The following is a 21,608-nucleotide window of genomic DNA, read 5'->3' on the forward strand; positions in this document are numbered from 1 at the left end:
TAATACAGTTCCGCAGTATGAGAGTGTTACTGGATTTACGGTCACACATGACAGGCAGTTGTCTCACAATGAAGTTTTTGATGGTATCTCTGATTCTCTCAATAAATGCAGTCCAGTCCTAGCTGACGCTCGAGTTCTGACTGATTTTCTCTTTTGCTGTTAGTTACTGGAAACTGAAAAGAAGATCCATTTGATGGTAAATGATGAAAGCTGACAATCACACCGTTTTTTACCCTGTAATTTATATCCTGATCGGCATCCCAGGTACGGAAGAGCATCATTTCTGGATCGCCATCCCCTTCTGTCTTATTTATGTTTCATCACTTTTTGGGAACTCTCTCCTACTATTCATCATATTAACAGAACAAAGCCTCCATGAGCCCATGTATCTTTTTGTGTCTATGCTGGCCGCTGCTGATCTGCTGTTATCTACCACGGCAGTACCCAAGATGCTGGCTGTATTCTGGTTTAGGGCGGGGGAAATTTCTTTTGCTGCCTCCCTGACCCAGATGTTTTTCATACATGTCAGTTTTATTGCCGAGTTGGCCATCCTACTGGCCATGGCATTTGATCGGTACGTTGCCATCTGCAACCCCGTGAGATACATTTCCTTGCTAACCAAGTCTGTGATCGGGAAGATGGGGCTGGTAGTTGACACAAGTAGTTTCTGTATCATTTTACCTCTCATCGTTCTCATGAAGCAGCTGAATTTCTGCAGAACCAACCTCCTGCCTCACACCTATTGTGAGCATATGATCGTAGCCCGGCTGGCCTGCGACGACATCACAGTCCACGTCTGGTATGGCGTAGCTGTGGCTATTTTAGTAATTGGTTCAGATATTGTGCTCATTGCTGTATCATATGGGTTGATCCTCAGGGCCGTCTTCCTGCTCCCCTCCAAAGAAGCCTGACTCAAGGCTCTCCGCACCTGCGGCTCCCATGTCTGTGTCATACTGATGTTCTACGTGCAGGCCGTTTTCTCCTCTTTAGCACACCAGATTGGGAACATCATCCCGGGTTATATTGTCAACCTATTGGCCAACCTCTATGTGCTCATTCCCCCCATGTTAAACCCCATCGTTTATGGGGTGACAACAAAAGAGATCCTGAAACGGGTGATCAATCTCTTTTATCGATGCTGGAGCAGAAGCTCGGTACCGAGCTAAAGGAGGAACACAAAATGCTTTGAGAGTTGGAAATTAAAGCCAAGTTTTCATTAGAACTCTAGGGGTATTTTTACTATGTACTTACACTGTGTAAGCTCGAAAGCTGGTCTCTCTCATCAACAGAATTTGGGTCCAATGAAAGCTCTTTACTCCCCCCACTTTGTCTCTCTAATATCCTGCGACTGACATGGTACAACAACACTGCACATTGCCACAGAAGGCAGCCAGACCAAGTGAGACTTGTTTTAAATTGAAGGGAAATAGCAAAACAAGAAAGAACAAAGGTAAACATCAGCATGAGAGAGAGCACAGTGTGTGCATCTCCTGTCTGACAAACTGCAGCTGAGCTGGACTCTTAACGGAAACAGAAAGCAACAGCTAAGGGAGCTATGCCATAGGCTGGGTTGCACATTGAAAGACAAGGGCTCTAGTGTTGGTTCTGCCACAAACCTGCTGTGTCACCTTGGGTTAGTTTGTTTCCTTCTCAAACTCCTAAATCCTTCTCAGGGTCACAGCTTTGCCGGCCTCCGTCCCCCATTCTGTATCCAAGGCCTGCGTCCCATGGACTTTGTGTTTTGCTGCCTCATGGCACATTTTGCCTGGATGGGCTCGGCTTCCCCATGCTGATCTCGCTCTCTTCCCTACCCTCGTGGCTTCGTAGGGGTAGCTGGGTGGGAGAGAGACCAGGGGGTCCTGTGGCCTGGTGCCTGGGCGAGGGACTCATTTGCACATGATCTCTGGTCCTCCTGACTGTGAGAGAGATAGAGGAAGAATAGAAACGTGTGTGTGTGATTAGCTGTTTCTTACCTCGTGCTAAAGAACTGTTTTGCTGCTGAGGATAACATGCCGACTCCTTCTGGGGCTTGGAGGCTTCTTTGACCTTCTGCTACCGTCAAACAACATCCAGCAGAAATACTGTGGGAATCTTTTTTCCTTTATTCTCACCTTCCATTCCTGCAGCTGTTGAGAAGAAATGTCTGATAAGAACATAAGAATGGTATATACTGGGTCAGGCCAAAGGTCCAGCTAGCCCAGTGTCCCATTTTCCAACAATTGCTAGTGCCAGGTGCTTAGGGCGAGTGAACAGAACAGGGCAATCATCAAGTGATCCATCCCCTCTCAGCCCATCCTGGTTTCTGGCGGTCAGAGGTTTTGTGACACCAGCAGCAAGGGCTTGCATCCCCAACCATCTTGGCTTATAGCCATTGATGGACCTATCCCCCATTAACTTATCTAATTCTTTTTTAAATCCTTTGGCCATCATAACATCCCCTGGCAATGAGTTCCACAGGTTAGCTCTGTGCTCCATGAAAAAAATACTTTCTCTTGTTTTTATTAAATATACTGTTTATTTACTTTGTGAGGTAACCCTTGGCTTTTGCATTGTGTATATAAGTAAATAACATGATTTTATAGACCTTTGTCATATCCCCCTTTAGTTATCTCTTCTAATCTGAACAATCTAAGACTTTTTAGTCTCTCCTCACATGGAAACCATTCTATATCTTTAATCATTTTTTGTTGCCCATCTCTGAACCGTTGCAAGTTACACAATAACTTTTTTGAGATGCGGCTACTACAACTGGACACACTATTGAAGACGTGGGTGTACCATGGATTTATACACTGACAATATGATATTTTCTCTCCATTTTCTAATGGTTCTAAACAGTCTATTAGCCTTTTTGACCACTGCTGTGCCTAGAGCAGAAGTTATCAGAGAACTGTCCACGGTGACTCTATGATCTCTTTACTGAGTGGCAATAGCTAATTTAGACCCCATCCTTATATATGTGAAGTTAGGATTATTTTTTTCCAGTGCACATCATTTTGCACTTATGAATGCTGAATTTCACCTGCCATTTTGTTGCCCAGTCATCCAGTTTTGTGAGATCTCTTTGTAACTTTTCTCAGTCAACTTTGGATTTAACTATCTTGAATAATTTTGTATCCTTGCAAACTTTGCCACTTCACTGTTCACTCCCTTTTCTAGATCATTAAGGAATGTGTTTAACAGCACTGGTCCCAGTACAGATCCATGGGGGGACCCTGCTGTTAACCTTACTCTATTGTGAAAATGGACCATTTATTCCTACGCTTTGTTTCGAAGATTAGGGTTGGAAGAGAACTCAGGAGGTCATCTAATCCTACGACTTACTCAAAGCAGGACCAACCCCAACTAAATCATCCTAGCCAGGGCTTTGTGAAGCCGGGCCTTAAAAACTTCTAAGGATAGAGATTTTACCACCTCCCCAGGTAACCCATTCCATTGCTTCACCACCCTCCTAGTGAAATAGTTTTTCCAAATATCCAACTTAGACCTCTCCCACTGCAACTTGCTATCAAATCCCCCCTCATTCTTCTCTTCTGCAAACTAAACAAGCCCAGTTCCCTCAGCCTCTCCTCATAAATCATGTGCCGCAGCCCACTAATCATTTCTTTTGCTCTCCATTGGACTCTCTCCAATTTGCCCACATCTGTTCTGTAGTAGGGGGACCAAAATTGGACCCATTACTCCAGATGTGTCCTTTCCAGTGCCGAATAGAGGAGAATAATCACTTCCCTTGATCTGCTAGCAATGATCCTACGAATGCGGGCCAATGTCCCATTATCCTTCTTGGAAAGAAGGGTGCACTGCCAACTCATATCCAGCTTCTCATCCACTGTAATCCCCAGATCCTTTTCTGCAGAAGTGCTGCTTAGCCAGTCGGTCCCTAGCCTGTAGTAGTGCATGGGATTCTTCCATCCTAAGGGAAGGACTCTGCACTTGTCCTTGTTGAACCTCATCAGATTTCTTTTGGCCCAATCCTCTAATTTGTCTAGGTCACGCTGGACCCTACCCCTACCCTCCACCGTATCTACCTCTCCTCCCAGCTTAGTGCTATCTGCAAACTTGCTGAGGTTGCAATCCATTCCATCATCCAGATCATTAATGAAAATGTTGAACAAAACTGGCACCAGGACCGATCCCTTGGGCACTCCGCTTGATACCAGCTGCCAGCTAGACATTGAGCCGTTGATCTCTACCCATTGAGCCCGACGATCTAACCAGCTTTCTATCCACCTTATAGTCCATTCATCCAGCCCATATTTCTTTCACTTGGTGGGAAGAACACTGTGGGAGACGATATCAAAAGCTTTTCTAAAGTCAAGATATCTAGAGCCACTAGCCATCATCTACAGACCCCAACTAAAACCCCCCAGCGCATCATCAAGGATCTACAACCTATCCTGAAGGACGATCCCTTATTCACACAGACCTTGGGAGACAGGCCAGTCCTCACTTACAGACAGCCCCCTAACCTGAAGCAAATACTCACCAGCAAGTGCACCCCACAGAACAAAAACACTAATCTAGGAACCAAACCCTGCAACAAACCCCAGTGCCAACTCTGTCTGCATTTCTATTCAAGGGACACCATCATAGTACCTAACCACATCAGCCACAACATCAGGGGCTCGTTCACCTGCACATCTACCAGTGTGATATGTGCCATCATGCGCCAGCAATGCCCCTCTGCCATGTACATTGGACAAACCGGACAGCCTCTACACAAAAGAATAAATGGACACAAATCTGTCATCAGGAATTACAACATTCAAAAACGTAGAAGAACACTTCATCCTCCCTGGTCATTCAATAACAGACTTAAAAGTGGCAATTCTTCAATAAAAAATCTTCAAAAACAGACTTTAACTTGAAACTGCAGAACTGGAATTAATTTGCAAACCGGACACCATCAAATTAGGCCTGAATAAAGACTGGGAGTGGATTGTGTGACATTTCAATCTATGTGATGTTATGAAAGTATGCTGATGAGTGTGAATATAATGTAACTAAAATATGCTTCATGCAAAAGGTCTCTTGTAAGGTATCATTACAAAGAGTATAATCTACTGAGTGTGGTCATCCTATTTGAATAAATGTATCACTCTTGTATCTGAAATTAGAAATATGAAATATAACTCTGAGGTCTTATTGTAGTTATGCAAAGTGTGGGCCATTAATGTTGATTTGGATCTTAATGTCTCCCATTAATCAGGACAATTGACTGTAAAGATGGCTCTGTTTTACTTGTAAGTCTTCCTATATACTGTGTGCTGGCAAGTGGGTAATGACGTCTTAAAGTGACATGTGATCACGTCACCTGAACTGGAATCCATCTTTAACCTGATGGTTTTCCACTGAGAACTAGAGGGTGGGAACCCAGAGAGAGGCAAAAGGATTCCCGCCTTATGCAAAAGATGTATAAGTGGGTGGAACAGAATAAAAGAGGCGTCAATCATGATGAATCCCCTAGCTACCACCAGAGTTGGAACAAGAGCTGCACCAGGGGAAAGGATTGTGTCCAGACTAGGAAGGTGTCTAGTCTGTGACAGAAGCTTACTGAAACATCTCTGAGGGTGAGATTTATCTATATTCATTTTTCTTACTGTATTAGGTTTAGACTTGTGTGTTTTATTTTATTTTACTTGGTAATTCACTTTGTTCTGTCTGTTACTACTTGGAACCACTTAAATCCTACTTTCTGTATTTAATAAAATCACTTTTTACTTATTAATTAACCCAGAGTATGTATTAATACCTGTGGGGGGAGCAAACAGCTTTGCATATCTCTCTATCAGTGTTATAGAGGGCAAACAATTGATGAGTTTACCCTGTATAAGCTTTATACAGGGTAAAATGGATTTATTTGGGGTTTGAGCATCTGAGCGTTAAAGATAGGAACACTTCTTAACCTGCTTTCAATTAAGCCTACAGCTATTACGGGATATGGGTCAGACCTGAGACGGGGTTTGCTGCACACTAGCGGGTCTGGCTCAAACCAGTCAGGGCACTGAAGTCCCAATCTGGGAAGACAGGGAAGGCAGGGGCAGAAGTAATCTTGGGTCATTAGTTGGCAGCCCCAAGGGGGTTTCTGTGATCCAACCCATCACAGATGGGTCATTACAAAACTTAATTTTGCCTTACTAATTTTCCCCTACAATTACTCACACTTTCTTGTCAACTGTTTGAAATGGGCCACCCTCATTACCACTTCAAAAGTGATTTTTCCTCCCTTGGTATTCTGCTGATAATTAAATTGTCTTGTTAGTCTGATCCCCGAACTGGTAAGCCAAATCTCATCTTTTCATGTACTATGTATAAATATATCTGCTTTTGTGTTTTCCACTCCATGTATCTGATGAAGTGAATTCTAGCCCATGAAAGCTTATGCCCAAATAAAGGTGTTAGTCTCTAAGGTGGCAAAGGACTCCTCGTTGTTTCTGCTGATACAGACTAACACGACTACTACTCTGAAAGATATATCTCATCCAGCACTTTCCCCAAATCCACAGAGCCAGCTATCTCATGATAGAAGGCAATCAGGTTGGTCAGGCATGATTTGCCCTTGGTGAATCCATGTTGACTATTCCTGATCACCTTCCTCTCCTCAAAGTGTTTCAAAATGGTTTCCTTGAGGACCTGCTCCATGATTTTTCCAGGGACTGAGGTGAGGCTGTAGTTCCCCGGATTTTCCTTCTTCTTTTTTTTAAAGATGGGACTACATTAACCTTTTTCCAATTGTCCTGGACATACCTCAATTGATGTGTGCATCTCAGTGAACTGTAAATTCACAACCTGTTTAATTTTCTACATTTTTCCAGTAGCTTCTGTTTTGTAACCCTAACCCAAACTCTACCCCTACCCCGATGGAGGTTTGTACCTCAATGAACTGGAAGTTCACAGCCTGTTTAGTCTTCCCCATATTTCCAGTAGCTTCTGGTGTGTGTGAGGGGGTCCCTCTGGCTCAGGGAGGAAGGAAGGAGGCAGAGAGTTAGTTACAGACCCTGTAACACACCAACTCTAGGTTAGTTGCCTCTTGCTCCCACTGTGCATCACCGAAGAACAAGTGAAAAGGATCCTTCCTTTCTCCCCTGGCCAGTCCTGTAACCCCAGGGAAAAGTATCTGCATGGCAGAGACATGTAGACCCTGAATGACATCTGTGATGAGATAGCCGGGACCGCTGTGCCCCCTGTGCCTCACAATGCTTTGCTAGTGACCAGTAGAAAACCCCTCCCGGTGCTGTTATCACTCAGCACAACAGCATGTGGTGCCCCACAGCCTGCTAGATTGCATGACTGTTCACAGATCCACTCATGCATCACACAGGGAAAGGCACCGGAGCCAAGTCCCCCACATCTCCCAGCACTGTACATCAGGAATGTACCGTCTTGAGCAGTGCAAATATATTGTTTCACCACTTCATCAATGGAAATTGGAACGTTTTGCCACACACTTCATACAAACAGTAAAACAAATGCATTGACCATAAATGATAGTTTTTAAGTAATATTAAGTGATAGGCAAACAGTTAGATTAGTTACCAAAATAAAAGAAAATATAAGAACAACGTCTAAATTCTCAACCCTATTAGACTGGGTAACGTCTGGATTAAGCAGTTTTTTCTCACCCCACTGGATATTGCAGTTCATAATAGACAGATGATAGAATCACAGAATCATAGAATCTCAGAGTTGGAAGGGACCTCAGGAGGTTCTAGTCCAAGCCCCTGCTCAAAGCAAGACCAGTTCCAACTAAATCATCTCAGACAGGGCTCTGTCAAGGCTTTTTAAAAACCTCTAAGGAAGGAGTTTCCACCACCTTCCTAGGTAACCCATTCCAGTGCTTCACCACCCTCCTAGTGAAATAGTGTTTCCTAATATCCAACCTAGACCTCCCCCACTGCAACTTGAGATCATTACTTCTTGTTCTGTCATCTGTCATCACTGAGAACAGCCTAGATCCATCCATCGGAGGAATGGAAAACCTGTCTTATGAAAGGAGACTCAAAGAGCTTGGTTTGTTTAGCCTAACCAAAAGAAGGTTGAGGGGGGATATGCTTGCTCTTTATAAATATATCAGAGGGATTAATATTAGGGAGGGAGAGGAATTATTTAAGCTTAGTACCAATGTAGACATAAGATCAAATGAGTATAAACTGGACACTAGGAAGTTTAGACTTGAAATTAGATCAAGGTTTCTAACCATTAGAGGAGTGAAGTTCTGGAACAGCCTTCCAAGGGGAGTAGTGGGGACAAAAGACATATCTGGCTTTAAGACTAAGCTTGATAAGTTTATGGAAGGGATGGTATGATGAGATAGCTTAATTCTGGCAATTGATCTTTGATTATCAGCAGATAAGTATGCTCAGTGGTCTGTGATGGGATGTTAGATGAGTTGGGATCTGAGTTACTGCAGAGAATTCTTTCCTGGGTACTGGCTGGTGAGTCTTGCCCACATGCTCAGGGTTTAGCTGATTGCCATATTTGGGGTCAGGAAGGAATTTTCCTCTGGGGCAGATTGGCAGAGGCCCTGGAGGTTTTTCGCCTTCCTCTGCAGCATGGGACATGGGTCACTTGCTCTGTGGATTCTCTGCAGCTTGAGGTCTTCAAACCACAATTTGAAGACTTTAATAACTCAGACACAGGTTAGGGGTTTGTTATAGAAGTAGATGAGTAGGATTCTGTGGCCTGCTTTGTGCAGAAGGTCAGACTAGATGATCATATTGGTCCCTTCTGACCCTAAATTCTATGAGTCTATGAGTTTTTGGAATCTCCTTTCAGATGGTTGAAAGCAGCTATCAAATGCCACCTCATTCTTCTCTTCTGCAGACTAAATAATCCCAGTTCCCTCAGCCTCTCCTCATAAATCATGTGCTCCATCTTCCTAATAATTTTTGTTGCCCTCTGCTGGACTCTCCAACTTTTCCACATCCTTCTTGTAGCGTGGGGCCCAAAACTGGACACAGAACTCCAGATGAGGCCTCACCAGTGTCGAATAGAGCAGAATGATCAAGTCTCTTGATCTGTTGGCAATTTTCCTACTTATGCAGCCCACCCTTGAAAAGGATTTCACCCTTGAAACCTGGGCCAGTCCCTTCATTCCTCTCAGTCTCCTTGTTTCTTGCAGCATAGGTGGTGGCAGGAGAAATGCTAAATGTGGGGCCCCTGTGTCCTGTTTTATACCCTCAGTCCCATGTGCTTGGAGAGCACCAGTCCAGGCACGTTTGGAGGCATTGCTGAGTCACTGGGAAAGGTTTAGCAGTTCCCCTGGTGTGTCCTCATGCAGGTGAGTCATTGAATTGTAGCTCCCTTGCTGGATAATGGCTGTTGACAGGCTGTTTGACACCCCACCCAGGCACTGGTTGTCTCTGGGAGGTAACATCTGGCTGATCCCGCAACTTCCAGCATGTTTTGGAGATGACCAGACAACACAATTCTTGTACCTTCAGATGCACAAAACATCTACATATTTAGCTAGAACAGTGGCTTTCAGCAGTTCATTACCTTTCCCCTGATAGCTCACATTGCATGATTTTTACGGAAGATCACAATTAATTATAACTGAGGAATGGGGGGTTACATGATGCTCTCTTAAGGTATAAAATGCTGCAAAATCCACACAGGCTTTGAATCAGGACTGTGACTCAGGACATCTGGGGTTTATCCCCAAGCTCTGCCAAGGGTCTGCTGGAGAACCTTGCTCCACCACCCATAGATCTGTGATCACAGCAGCAAGAACAATACTAAAACTATCACCACAGTGAAACAAACCCGGCCCCCCCCGCACTCCGGCTCTCCTCAGACCTCCCTGAGCCTCACGAAGCCTGGCTGACAGCGGAGAGAACACCATCGCCTGCCCAGTCATCGCCGCCAACTCCCACATCATCGAGTCTCCGTGAAAACCCCCAAGGTGAAGGAGGAGTTTGTGGGGAAGCCAGAGGGTCCTGCACCCCGAATCCACAGTCAGCCGTCACTCTCAGCCAGTGTGTAAAACAGAAGGTTTATTTGTCAAAGGAACAGAGTGTAGAACAGAGCTTGTTAGCACAGAAATCAGTGACTTTCAGCAAACTCCATCTTGGGAGGACTCCAGGCCAGACTCCTCTCCCTCCAAGTCCGCCACTACAGATTGCCCAGCCTACAGTGGCCTGACTTCCAACACACCCCTTGCTCCTCCTCCTGGTCTTTGTCTCACTTCCCTGGCAAAGTGTCACCCGGTTGCATCTCACTCCTGCGTCTCAGGTGACAAAGGGCACCAGCCATCGCTTATGTGCAGGTAGCTGGAGCCACCTCACCTGGCCCCGAGGGCCTCAGCAAAAGTCTCATATCCTTATTCCCACCACGTAGGCATTGGTGCAGCACACAGGGAAACTGAGGCACACACAGTATTCATGCAAAACTGTGAGACTCAAATAGGCTCACGTACAACATAATAAGGAGGAAAAAACAACATTGTTAGAGCTGAGTTCTAGCACCTAAAGGCCCTGTAAACCAAACCAAAAGACCTGTGGTCCCTGATGCCCAGAAAGTAATGGATGCAGAGTGAAACAGGCCCATGGCAGCCTTCTCTCCTGGCGCTCTTTACTATTGTCGCCCATCAAGTCTGCGCTGAGAAGAGAAATTCTCTGCCTCCGCCCCTCACTGACAGAAGCAATCAGGACAGTCTACCTGGTGGCTTTGGTCAGCACCTGTGACTTGGCTTTTAAAAATCTGGATGGTGGTGCAGCGGGGTTAAGGCAGGCTCCCTGCCTACCCTGGCTCTGAGGGGCTTCCAGAAGCAGCCAGCATGTCTGGTCACAGGCGGGGGGTAGCCAGGGGGCTCCCCGCATTCTCCTCACCCCAAGTGCCAGACCCACAAATACCCTTGGCCAGGAATCATGGCCAATGGAGCTGCGAGTTTGGCTCCTCTGGACTGGGACAGAATGCACCGTGCAGCGCCTCCTAGCTGCGCCTCTGCCTAGGAGCCAGAGGGACATGCAGGGCACTTCCAGGGGCTATCTGAGGTAAGTGCTGCCTGCACCCCAAAACTTGTCCTGCAGCCCAGCCCCCTACCTCAGCCCAGACACCCCCCCATACTCCAAACCCTTCATTCTTGGCCCCTCCCCGGATCCTGCCCCCTCAGCCAGAGCCCTCACCTCCTCCTGCACCTCCAACCCCCTGAGTGACTGAGCAAGGGAGGGGGAGAGCGAGCGAGGGAGGTAGCAGGGATGGAGGGAGCAGGGGGCAGGACATCAGAGAAGGGGAGGGGCAGGGCAAGGTTGTTCAGTTCTTTACAATCGGAAAGTTGGCATCCCTATCCACCACTCCAGTTTGGATGCTGAGCTTGTGTCATCCAGGGTTTTTCACAGCTGCTGAGCACCCGCCACTCCAGTGGCAGAGTAGGAGCTGCGAGAGCTCAGCACCTCTTGAAATCTTCGCTGAGGTGTGGCCCAGGTTGGGGGCTAGAGAAAAGAGGCCTCCAAATTCAGCAGCTCACTCTTGGAAAGTGCCAGCTCCATTTTTGGTTTAATGTCAATGCTCACCGTAAACGGGCTGTGCAGTAGGTCAACTTTGCACCTTGGTGGAGGAACATGGGAACCACCAGATTGGATGAGAGTCGGGTCCATCTAACCCAGTAACCTGTCTCCCACAGTGGCCAGAGCCAGATGCTTGAGAAGAAGCTGTGAGAATCTCTCATGAGGGGATATGGGATAATCTTCCCCTCACACCCTGCATCCTATATATTCATAGATTCTAGTACTGGAAGGGACCTCGAGAGGTCATCGAGTCCAGTCCCCTGCCCTCATGGCAGGACCAAATACTGTCTAGACCATCCCTGATACACATTTATCTAACCTACTCTTAAATATCTCCAGAGATGGAGATTCCACAACCTCCCTAGGTAATTTATTCCAGTGTTTAATCACCCCGATAGTTAGGAACTTTTTCCTAATGTCCAATCTAAATCTCCCTTGCTGCAGTATAAGCCCATTTCTTCATGTTCTATCATTAGAGGCTAAGGTGAACAAGTATTCTCCCTCCTCCTTATAACACTCTTTTAGATACCCGAAAACTGCTATCATGTCCCCTCTCAGTCTTCTCTTTTCCAAACTAAACAAACCCCATTCTTTCAGCCTTCCTTCCTAGGTCATGTTCTCTAAACATGTAATCATTCTTGTTGCTCTTCTCTGGATCCTCTCCAATTTCTCCACATCTTTCTTGAAATGCAGTGCCCAGAACTGGACACAATACTCCAGCTGAGGCCTAACCAGCGCAGAGTAGAGTGGAAAAATAACTTCTTGTGTCTTGCTCACAAGACCTTATCTCTAACAGAAATTATCGTAAACCCCGAGCCATGGGGGTCATCTCCCTTCCAAAACATTTGTGGTCATTAACTCTGATAACCATGGGGGCTTTTGATACCCAGAAAAATGCCCAAACCCTTTTTGAATCTTGCTAAGGTCTTGACCTCAACAAAATCCTGCAGCAGTGAGTTCCACAGTCTAAGTACTTGTTTTGTGGGAGAGTTTTTCCTTGTTTTTATTTGCCATCTTTCACTGCCTTGCATGGCCATTGTTCTAGTGTAGTGAGAGGAAGAGAAGCTCCTGATTTCCCCTCTCTCTACCACCTACTGACTTACATATACACAGAGAAAGAGACAAGTTGGGGGCAAGATATCTTTTATTGGACCAACTATGGGTGGATAAAGTGACAAACTTTCGAGCTACATGGAGCAGTTCGTCGTGTGGGAAAGGCACTGAGGGTGTCCCAGCTATAACAAGGTGGAACAGATAGTTTAGTGTGAGTAGTTTGCACCTATTCTAAGAGACCATTCAAGGTGAACAGGCAGAAGTTGGTCCAGTGAAAGATATTCCCTCTCCACCTTGTCTATCTAGTATCCTGGGACTGATGGAGCTACAATGACACGACACACACGCACACACATACAGGTTTTCAGGATGGTTGAACTAAGTGAGACTAAAGGCAGACTGGGTAAAAACGACTGTGATGGTTCTCACGGCTCCCTGTTACCCCCGATTCAGCAATGGGATACTGTTCTCAACAACCCTGTCTTTGCCTTGCATGGAAACAAAGGTGGCACCCCCATCTCTGAACCCCTGTGAATTGATCCCCTGTGATATCCTGCCCCTGACACTGGCTACTCACAGACATTCAGTTTCTCTGCCCCGAAAGGAACAGCACATCCCAGTTTACCAATTGCAACATGAATCAGCACTCCTGTATAACATACGGTGCTTGTGAGCAGGTTTAGTAAAACAGACGTCAGTTTATTTAAGAAGAAAGGAGAGTTAACTAGAAACGAGAGAGTCAGGGAAACAAATGATTCCAATAGAACATCACAAAATGAGAAGTTGGGTGAACAGAACCCTTTCCTAGGTAATAAATTAGGTTCCACCCCCTGCCAGTTTACTCTGTTGCAGAGCTGGCTGGATTCACAAAAACCAGGAACCAATTTTTCATGAGAACTTCCCTGCATCACATGATGGCTCCTCAGTGAAAGGATTCAGAGGACCTCTCTCCACTCTGTGTTATCCTGAAACAGACTTTTGTTTCTGTTCACAGGCAGGGCAATCCTGTCTGTTGTCATGTTCCTTCATTTAACTCTATGTGGTGTTTATTGTTTGCAGGTGATACTGGTGGTTTACCATTGATCATCCTGGGATGGAGTAAGGCTGGAGAACAGAGCCTGACATTACATCCCCGGCTAACTAGCATGGGGTGACAACACCCTCCTGGAATGGCCATCAGCAAGACACACTGCCCTGGTGACTAACTTCTACTCCAAGTCCATAAAGCTCACTGTCAGTATCAATATGTTATTCCTTAACTATTACCCAGACATGCCTTTTACAATGGTTATGAAGCTTGATACGTTACAAGCTTTCTGCACACACCTTACATGCTACTCTTTATGGGTTAATATTCCATAAGACTTGTGTGTGGTGTAGTGAGTGTGTCAGGCCTGAGATATGAGCTGTTTGCAAAGAACAGGGGATTCTTTGCCAGGGGCCTCAGTGTCAGAAGGACCTTTCTAAATAACGAACAAAAGGAGAAATGATCAGATCAAACAAAGGAGAGGCGGAAAGAGTTAATTCCCTGCTGATCTTCACCACCTGAGCCAGGCACAGAGGCAGGTCCCTGGGGCTCCGTGCTGGCTCTGAGCTCCCCCTGGGATTCCCAGGGCAGCAGTATAAATATCCCTGTACCTCAGCCCCGATCAGTGCAGATCCCTGCCACCTGCAGCTCCCCGACCCGGTCACAGGCAGAGATTCCTCCTTCCCAGCTGGGGCCCGAGCCTGGTGAGTCGTTTGCATGGAATGAATCTGTGAAGGGGCGAATGGAAATACATAGAACGTAGGAAATGTTTGAGCTGGGGTTGTCTAGAATGGGGGTGCGTAACTCTGACTGCAGGGGCAGGACAGGAGCCGGGGCTCTGAGATACGCTCCTGTGACTGCCCTGAGGTTCGATGTTTGGAAAAGGTCGCCGGGATACTCTGATCCGCTTCCCCAGGAGTCACTGGGGGTCTTGCTGGTGCACTCACTGGGCTCTGGACTGCGACATTCTTGGTTACGTTACTGTTCAGAGTAAATCTCATTGGAAACCTACTCAGACCCTGTCATATTCTACACCCCAAATCCTGAAGCCTTCACTCAGGCAACACTTCCATTAACTCCATAAGGACCCCAGGACTGGGTCCGTTCCAGCTGACAGAAATTAACTGGTTTCAGAAAGCTTAATGGTGAATGTCTGAACTGAAGAACACACAAGCAATGAATTATATGGGCTGTTTTGATAACCAATATTCCTCCTACTTAGGGTGATCATATCTCCCTATGCAGAATACGGGACACCTGGTAAAATTACTCGTATTCAAGCAAGTTGAACAGCAATGAATCAGAAGAGTGCAGTACAAACTTTCAAATTAACATCAAATTAACTGAATTCCCGTTAAAAAAAGTACAACACAGAGAGGGTTGACACACACTCTCGTATCCCCTCCAGACACAGGGAGAAGTGATACACACACACATCCCTGTACACTTCTCTCACACAGGGAGGGGGGTGACCGACCCACCTACCTGACCCTCCCTGTTGGCGTGCTCTGCCCTCCATGTCTGGCTGGTCCCCTGGGATGGACCTGCCTCTCCTGGTACCTTGCGAGTGTCTTCCTGAGGCAACATGTGGGGGGCCCGGAAGATCACATACTTACCCTCCCCCTCAGATTTCTGTTAGGGTTCACACAAGAATCTGGTCAGCTGCAGCCTTTTAGCACAGAGTGGGAGGGAAGGGAGGGGAGCTGCCTCCAGCCACAGGGGAGAGGAAGGGATAAGAACATAAGAAAGGCTACACTGGGTCAGACCAAAGGTCCACCTAGCCCAGTATCCTGTCTGCCGACAGTGACCAGTGCCAGGTGCAGAACAGGTTATCATGAAGTGATCCATTCCCTGTAGCTCATTCTCAGGTTCTAGCAAAAAGGCTAGGGACACCATCGCTGCCCATCCTGGCTAACAGCCACTGATGGACCTATCCTCCGCGATCTTCTTTAGTTCTTTTTTACCCTGCTATCATCTTGGCCTTCACAATATCCTCTGGCAAAGAGTTCCACAGGCTGACTGTGCGTTGTGGGAAGAAATACTTCCTTGCGTTTGTTATAAACCTGCTGCCTATTAATTTCATTTAGTGACCCCTAGTTCTTGTGTTATGAGAAGGAGTAAATAACACTTCCTTATTCACTTTCTCCACACCAGTCATGCTTTTAAAGACCTCTATCATTTCCCCCCTTAGTCATCTCTCTTCCAAGCTGAAAAGTCCCAGTCTTATCAATTTCTCCTCATATGGAAGCTGTCCCTTACCCCTACTCATTTTTGTTGCCATTTTCTTTACCTTTTCCATTTCCAATATATCATTTTTTGACATGGGGTGATCACATCCGCACACAGTATTCAAGGTGTGGATGTACCATGGATTTATATAGAGGCAATATGGTATTTTCTGTCTTATTATCTATCTCTTTCTTAATTGTTCCAAACATTCTGTTCACATTTTTGGCTGCCATTGCACATTGAATAGACATTTTTAGGGAACTATCCACAATGACTCCAAGATCCCTCTCTTGAATGGAAACAGCTCATTTAGACCCCATCACTTTATAGGTATAGTTGGGATTATGTTTTCCAAAGTGCAACACTTTGGATTTATCAACACTGAATTCCGTCTTCCATTTTTTTGTCCAATCACACAGTTTTGAAAGATCCTTTTGTAGTTCTTTACAGTCTGCCTTGAACCTAAATATCTTGAGTAGTTTTATATCATCTGTAGATTTTGCCGGCTCAGGGTTTACCCCTTTTTCGAGATCATTTATGAATATGTTGAATAAGACTGGTCCCTGAACAGATCCCTGGGGGGACATGACTGTTTACCTCTCACCATTCTGAAAACTGGCCATTTATTCCTGCCCTTTGTTTCCTATCTTTTAACCAGTTACTGATCCATGAGAGGACCTTCCCTCTTATCCCATGACAGTTTACTTTGCTGAAGAGCCTTTGGCGAGGGACCTTGTCAAAGGCTTTCTGAAAATCTAAGTACACTCTATCCACTGGATCCCCTTTGTCGACATGCTTGTTGAGCCCCTCAAATAATTCTAGCAGACTGGTGAGGCATGATTTCCCTTTAGAAAAAACATGTTGTCTCTTCCCAACAAATTATGTCCTTTATGTGTCTGATAATTTTGTTCTTTACTATAATTTCAACCAGTTTGCCTGGTTCAGAAGTCAGGCTTAGCAGCCTGTAAATACCAGGATCACCTCTGGAACCCTTTTTAAAAATTGGCCTCACATTGGCTGTCCTCCAGTCATTTGGTACAGAAGCTGATTTAATTGATAGGTTACAGACTACAGTTAGTAGTTCTGCAATTTCACATTTGAGTTCCTTCAGAACTCTTGGGTGAAACCATCTGGTCCTGGTGACTAATTAATGTTTAGTTTATCAATTTGTTCCAAAACCTCCTTTAATGACATGTCAATCTGGGACAGTTCATCAGATTTGTCAACTAAAAAGAATGGCTCAGGTTTGGGAATCTCCCTCACATCCTCAGTCGTGAAGATGACCTGGCCCATGTCTTTGCAGAGATCATCTCTTCTCTCCCCCATCCTCACCCTTCCTTCCCATAGCAAAAGGCAGATAAAACCTCCAGGCTCCTGTTGGCCATAATGTAACCATCTGACTCCTGTCCCTCAGCTACAATGAGGGCAAGAAGGGGTTAAGCCCTAAGGATGCATTTTGCACCATGTCTCAGGGAACCTGACTGCAGGGGCTTCAGTGAACCTGGCCAGAGAGGTGGCTTATCAAGGGAGGATGCCTAGAGCACCCCAGCAAACCCAGGGACAGAATCCAGGGTGGGAGCTTGGTGGGTGAAAAGGGTGCTAAGACCCTGCCCTGGGGGGATGGTGGGAAACCTGCAGGTTCGGGGCATGAACAGGCTGGAAATTGCTTCCTTCTTCCCTCCATCCGCTCCAGAGCTTAGCTGAGGGGCGAAGAGTCTTCCCTGTACCAGAGCTGTGAGGGGCTTTGACTCATGCTGATCTCAGCACCTCCTGGCCAGTGCTCTGGGCCGGAGGGTCTTTGGCTTTCCCGGCATAGCGGCCCAGCCAGTGGCAGTGGGGGAAGGAAGGAGCCTGCCAGACAGGCTTTTGGTGAGCTGAATGCACTGACAAGGGGCTGGTTCTCCACACAGCGCTGGGAGCGGGACCTGCCCCACTTGGGATCGGGATGTGGGGAGCAGCGAGGTTTGGGGGAGTGAAAGGGCAAAGCAGAGAGAGGACAGCGAGAGGAGGAGCATGTGAAGGGCTGAGAGGTGGGGAGCAGAGGAGACATGTAACCGGTCACTGCCTGGTGCCTCCTCGCACCCACCTGCCACTGCAGCTCCCAGTGTGCAGCCGATGACAATGGGAAATGGGACGGGGGGTGGGAGCGCTGCTGTCTGAGGGCCGGCACATAGTGGGGGCTGAGCTGATGGACCAACAGGGGGAGCGGCTGGCCCCATGTGCTGCATCTTTGCCCTGTCACCAGCCTTGCATACCCACCCCCCTCGTCACCCACTGGACACCCCCGACTCACCGCTGGTAGGCGGGCATCTGGGAAGCAGGGATCTGGCCAGCAGCAGAACCTGCTAGTATGGATGCGGGGCAGAGAGAAAATACGGGACAATTTACCCATTTTTAAGAAAAAGTTGGGCCAGCTGCAGGAGGGCTTAAATACAGGACTTTAAAAACCTTTAAAAACGGGACATCTGGTCCCCCTACAGCTGCACTGCTGTGGTGCGTCAGGGGAGATGCTCTGTGCTCATAGAGAAGAGCTCCCCCCAGCAGAGTAGTTAATCCACCTCCCCCAGAGGTGTAGCTATGTCTACACAGGGGTCAGGCTGGTATATTTATGTGGGTCACAGGTGCAGATTGTTCTCACCAATAAGCAGAATAGCTATCCCAATATAGGTCTGTAGTGCAGACCAGACCTCAACTGAGATTGGCTTCACGTATTTAGGACCAAATCCTGAAAAAACTTGTAACTTTATTCAGATGAATATTTTCATAAAGGTCAATGGGAGTTCCTTGTGAATGAGTTTACTTGTGTGCTTGAGTGTTGGTTGGGTCAAGGCCACAAGCCAGTAGGATCCATCAAGAGGATTGTGAAAGAAAGAGATTCTGCTCTCATCCCATTATAAACTGGGAGTGACTCAGCAGTTGTGAGTGTGAAACTGGGGGAAGTGCCAGAAGAACCAGTCGTGTGGCTGCTTTAACTCACTTTCACAGTCACTGCTTGAGACCTGAAAACAACTAGCAAATGTGCGGAGGAGAGATTCTGCTGCGGTCAGCAACACCAGGAGGACGCGCCCTGCTTCACCTGGGGCCAGAACCATTCAAACCATCTTCCCTCTTCTGGAATGGAGATGGTATGTCAGAGGGGCAGTACGTAACTTGTCGTGGGTCGCCAGTGTGGTTAGATGTTTGGTTGTGAATGAGTGTGTTCTCGCTTTGTCCTGTCCCAGCTCTGCGCAGACAGCTGGCACAGCAGACCTCCAGCAAACCACTCAATGACCACAAGATCCTTTCGGTTACAAAGGGACCCAGCCAGGTTTATTGTCGATGAAGCATGGTACTAGTATCCTGCAGACTCTACAGGACAATTAATACATCTATGGCCATTAGAATGAACCAGCTCAGTGAACAGTGGGACTTTCCGTTCCTCCTTAGGCTAGACAGAGACACTCCCTTTGAGGTTCCATTTCATACATCAATACAAATAAGTTACATACTGACCCTCTAATGTAGTTAATTGATACCCTGTGATGTAGCCAGTCACCACCCATCACGTTGTACATCTCTATCCATCACTTTCTCATTCTGACCATATCTTTAGAATAGGTCACCATGTTCCTCTCATCTTTAGGAAACATGTTGGTATGGAGATGTTCTGGTACCACCCATCTGGAATGAGTTTCCCTGAGTGCTCTGTGCCTAGAACCTCTTAGAAATGTGTGGTTTTCAAATATCAGCCCTATGCTTGCCAGATTCTGTGACCAGGGCCTGCCTCTAGCTCACAGCTGAATTTTGCTTTGTATCAAAAAGTCTTCGATTACTTTAGCTCAGGCCTCACACCTCATACTAGACCTCTGACACAAGGGCTTATGTCTCAGTCTCTCTTCCTACTGCAGTTCTGCAGCATAACTGTGTTTCTGAATTTACCGTCCTACATGACAGGCAGTTGTTACACAGTGAAGTTTTTGATGGTACCTCTGAATCTCTCAACAAATGCATTCCAGTCCTAGCTGACACTAGAGTTTTCACTGATTTTCTCTTTTGCTGTTAGTTACAGGAAACTGAATAGAAGATCCAAGTGATGGTACATGATGTCAGCTGACAATCACACTGTTTTTTACCCTGTAACTTATATCCTGACCGGCATCTCGGGTACGGAGGAGTCTAATTTCTGGATGGCCATCCCGTTCTGTCTGATGTACATTGTGACACTTTTTGGGAACTCTCTCCTACTATTCATCATACTAACAGAACGAAGCCTCCATGAGCCCATGTATGTATTCGTGTCCATGCTGGCCACTGTTGATTTGCTGTTATCTACCACTACGGTGCCCAAGATGCTGGCTGTATTCTGGTTTAGAGCGGGGGAAATTTCTTTTGTTGCCTGCCTGACACAGATGTTCTTCATCCATGCCAGTTTCATTGCCGAATCAGCCATCCTGCTGGCCATGGCATTTGATCGATACATTGCCATCTGCGACCCCCTGAGATACACCATCATACTAACCAAGTCTGTGATCAGAAAGATGGGGCTAGCAGTTGTCACAAGATGTTTCTGTATCATTTTCCCTCTCATCATTCTCATGAAGCAGCTGAAGTTCTGCAGAACCAACCTCCTGCCTCACACCTATTGTGAGTATATGGCCATAGCCCGGCTGGCCTGCAACGACATCACAGTCAACGTCTCATATGGCTTAGCTGTGGCTATTTTAGTAATTGGTTTGGATGCTGTGCTCATTGCTTTGTCTTATGGGCTGATCCTCAGGGCCGTCTTCCGGCTTACGTCCAAGGACGCCCGGCTCAAGGCTCTCCGCACCTGCAGCTCACACCTCTGTGTCATACTGATGTTCCACATCTCATCTGTTTTCTCCTATTATGCACACCGATTTGGGCACATCATCCCAGGTTATATTCTCAACCTATTGGCCAACCTCTATGTGATCATTCCCCCCATGTTAAACCCCATCGTTTATGGGGTGACAACAAAAGAGATCCTGAAAAGGGTAATCAGCATCTTTTATAGATGCTTAGCAGAAGCTCCCTGCTGAGCTAAAGGAGTCAACAGAAAATGCTTTTGGCATTGGAAATTAAAGCCAGATTTTCACTGGAACTATACACAAGTTTTTTACTATGTACTTACACTGTGTAAGCTTGAAAGCTGGTCTCTCTCACCAACAGAAATTGGTCTAATGAAAGACATCTCCTCCCTCACTTTGTTTCTCTAATATCTTGCAACTTACATGGCTACAGCAGCACTGCGCACTGCCAGAAAAGGCAGCCAGACTGAGTGAGTCTTGTTCTAAGTTGAAAGGAAATAGCAAAACATGGAAGAAGAAATGTTAAAATCACCATGAGAGAGAGAGAGCATGGTGTGTGTATCTCCTCTCTGACTAGCTGCATCTGAACTGGACTCTTTTCAGACCAGTAAGGAATGGAGCAGCCAAGGGGTCCATACCATGGGAAAGTCGGAAGTGCACTGGGCTGCACGCTGAAATAAAGGGACTGTAGTGTTGTTTTTGCCACTGACCTGCTATGTCATCTTGGGTTAGTTTCTTTCCTCCTCAAATTCCTAAACTATTCTCAAGGTCACAGCTCTGCTGGCTTCAGTCCCTCATTCTGCAGCCAAGGCCTTTGTCCCAGGGGCCCGTATCCGAGATGTTACAGATGCTTTGTCGAGAATTATCCGGCCTTCTGACTACTATCCCATGCTACTCATCCATTTGGCACAAATGATACTGCGAGGTGTGATGCTGAGCAGATCAAGAGTGACTACAGGGCTCTGGGAGTACGGGTTAAGGAGT

At 46.4% G+C, this 21,608-nt stretch overlaps 1 protein-coding gene and 1 pseudogene across 1 annotated transcript; both read left to right on the forward strand.

The window, feature by feature from the left end:
- Nucleotides 1–200: 200 nt before the first annotated feature.
- Nucleotides 201–1,166, forward strand: LOC115641862 (annotated as a pseudogene).
- Nucleotides 1,167–19,895: 18,729 nt separating this feature from the next.
- Nucleotides 19,896–20,855, forward strand: LOC115641863 (olfactory receptor 52B2-like). Its single transcript, XM_030545231.1, has one exon. It carries the CDS (start codon nucleotides 19,896–19,898, stop codon nucleotides 20,853–20,855), a length of 960 nt encoding a protein of 319 aa, XP_030401091.1.
- The last annotated feature ends 753 nt before the right edge of the window (nucleotides 20,856–21,608 follow it).

This window comes from Gopherus evgoodei, unplaced genomic scaffold (assembly GCF_007399415.2).
Source record: "Gopherus evgoodei ecotype Sinaloan lineage unplaced genomic scaffold, rGopEvg1_v1.p scaffold_36_arrow_ctg1, whole genome shotgun sequence".
Lineage (NCBI taxonomy): Eukaryota > Metazoa > Chordata > Testudines > Testudinidae > Gopherus > Gopherus evgoodei.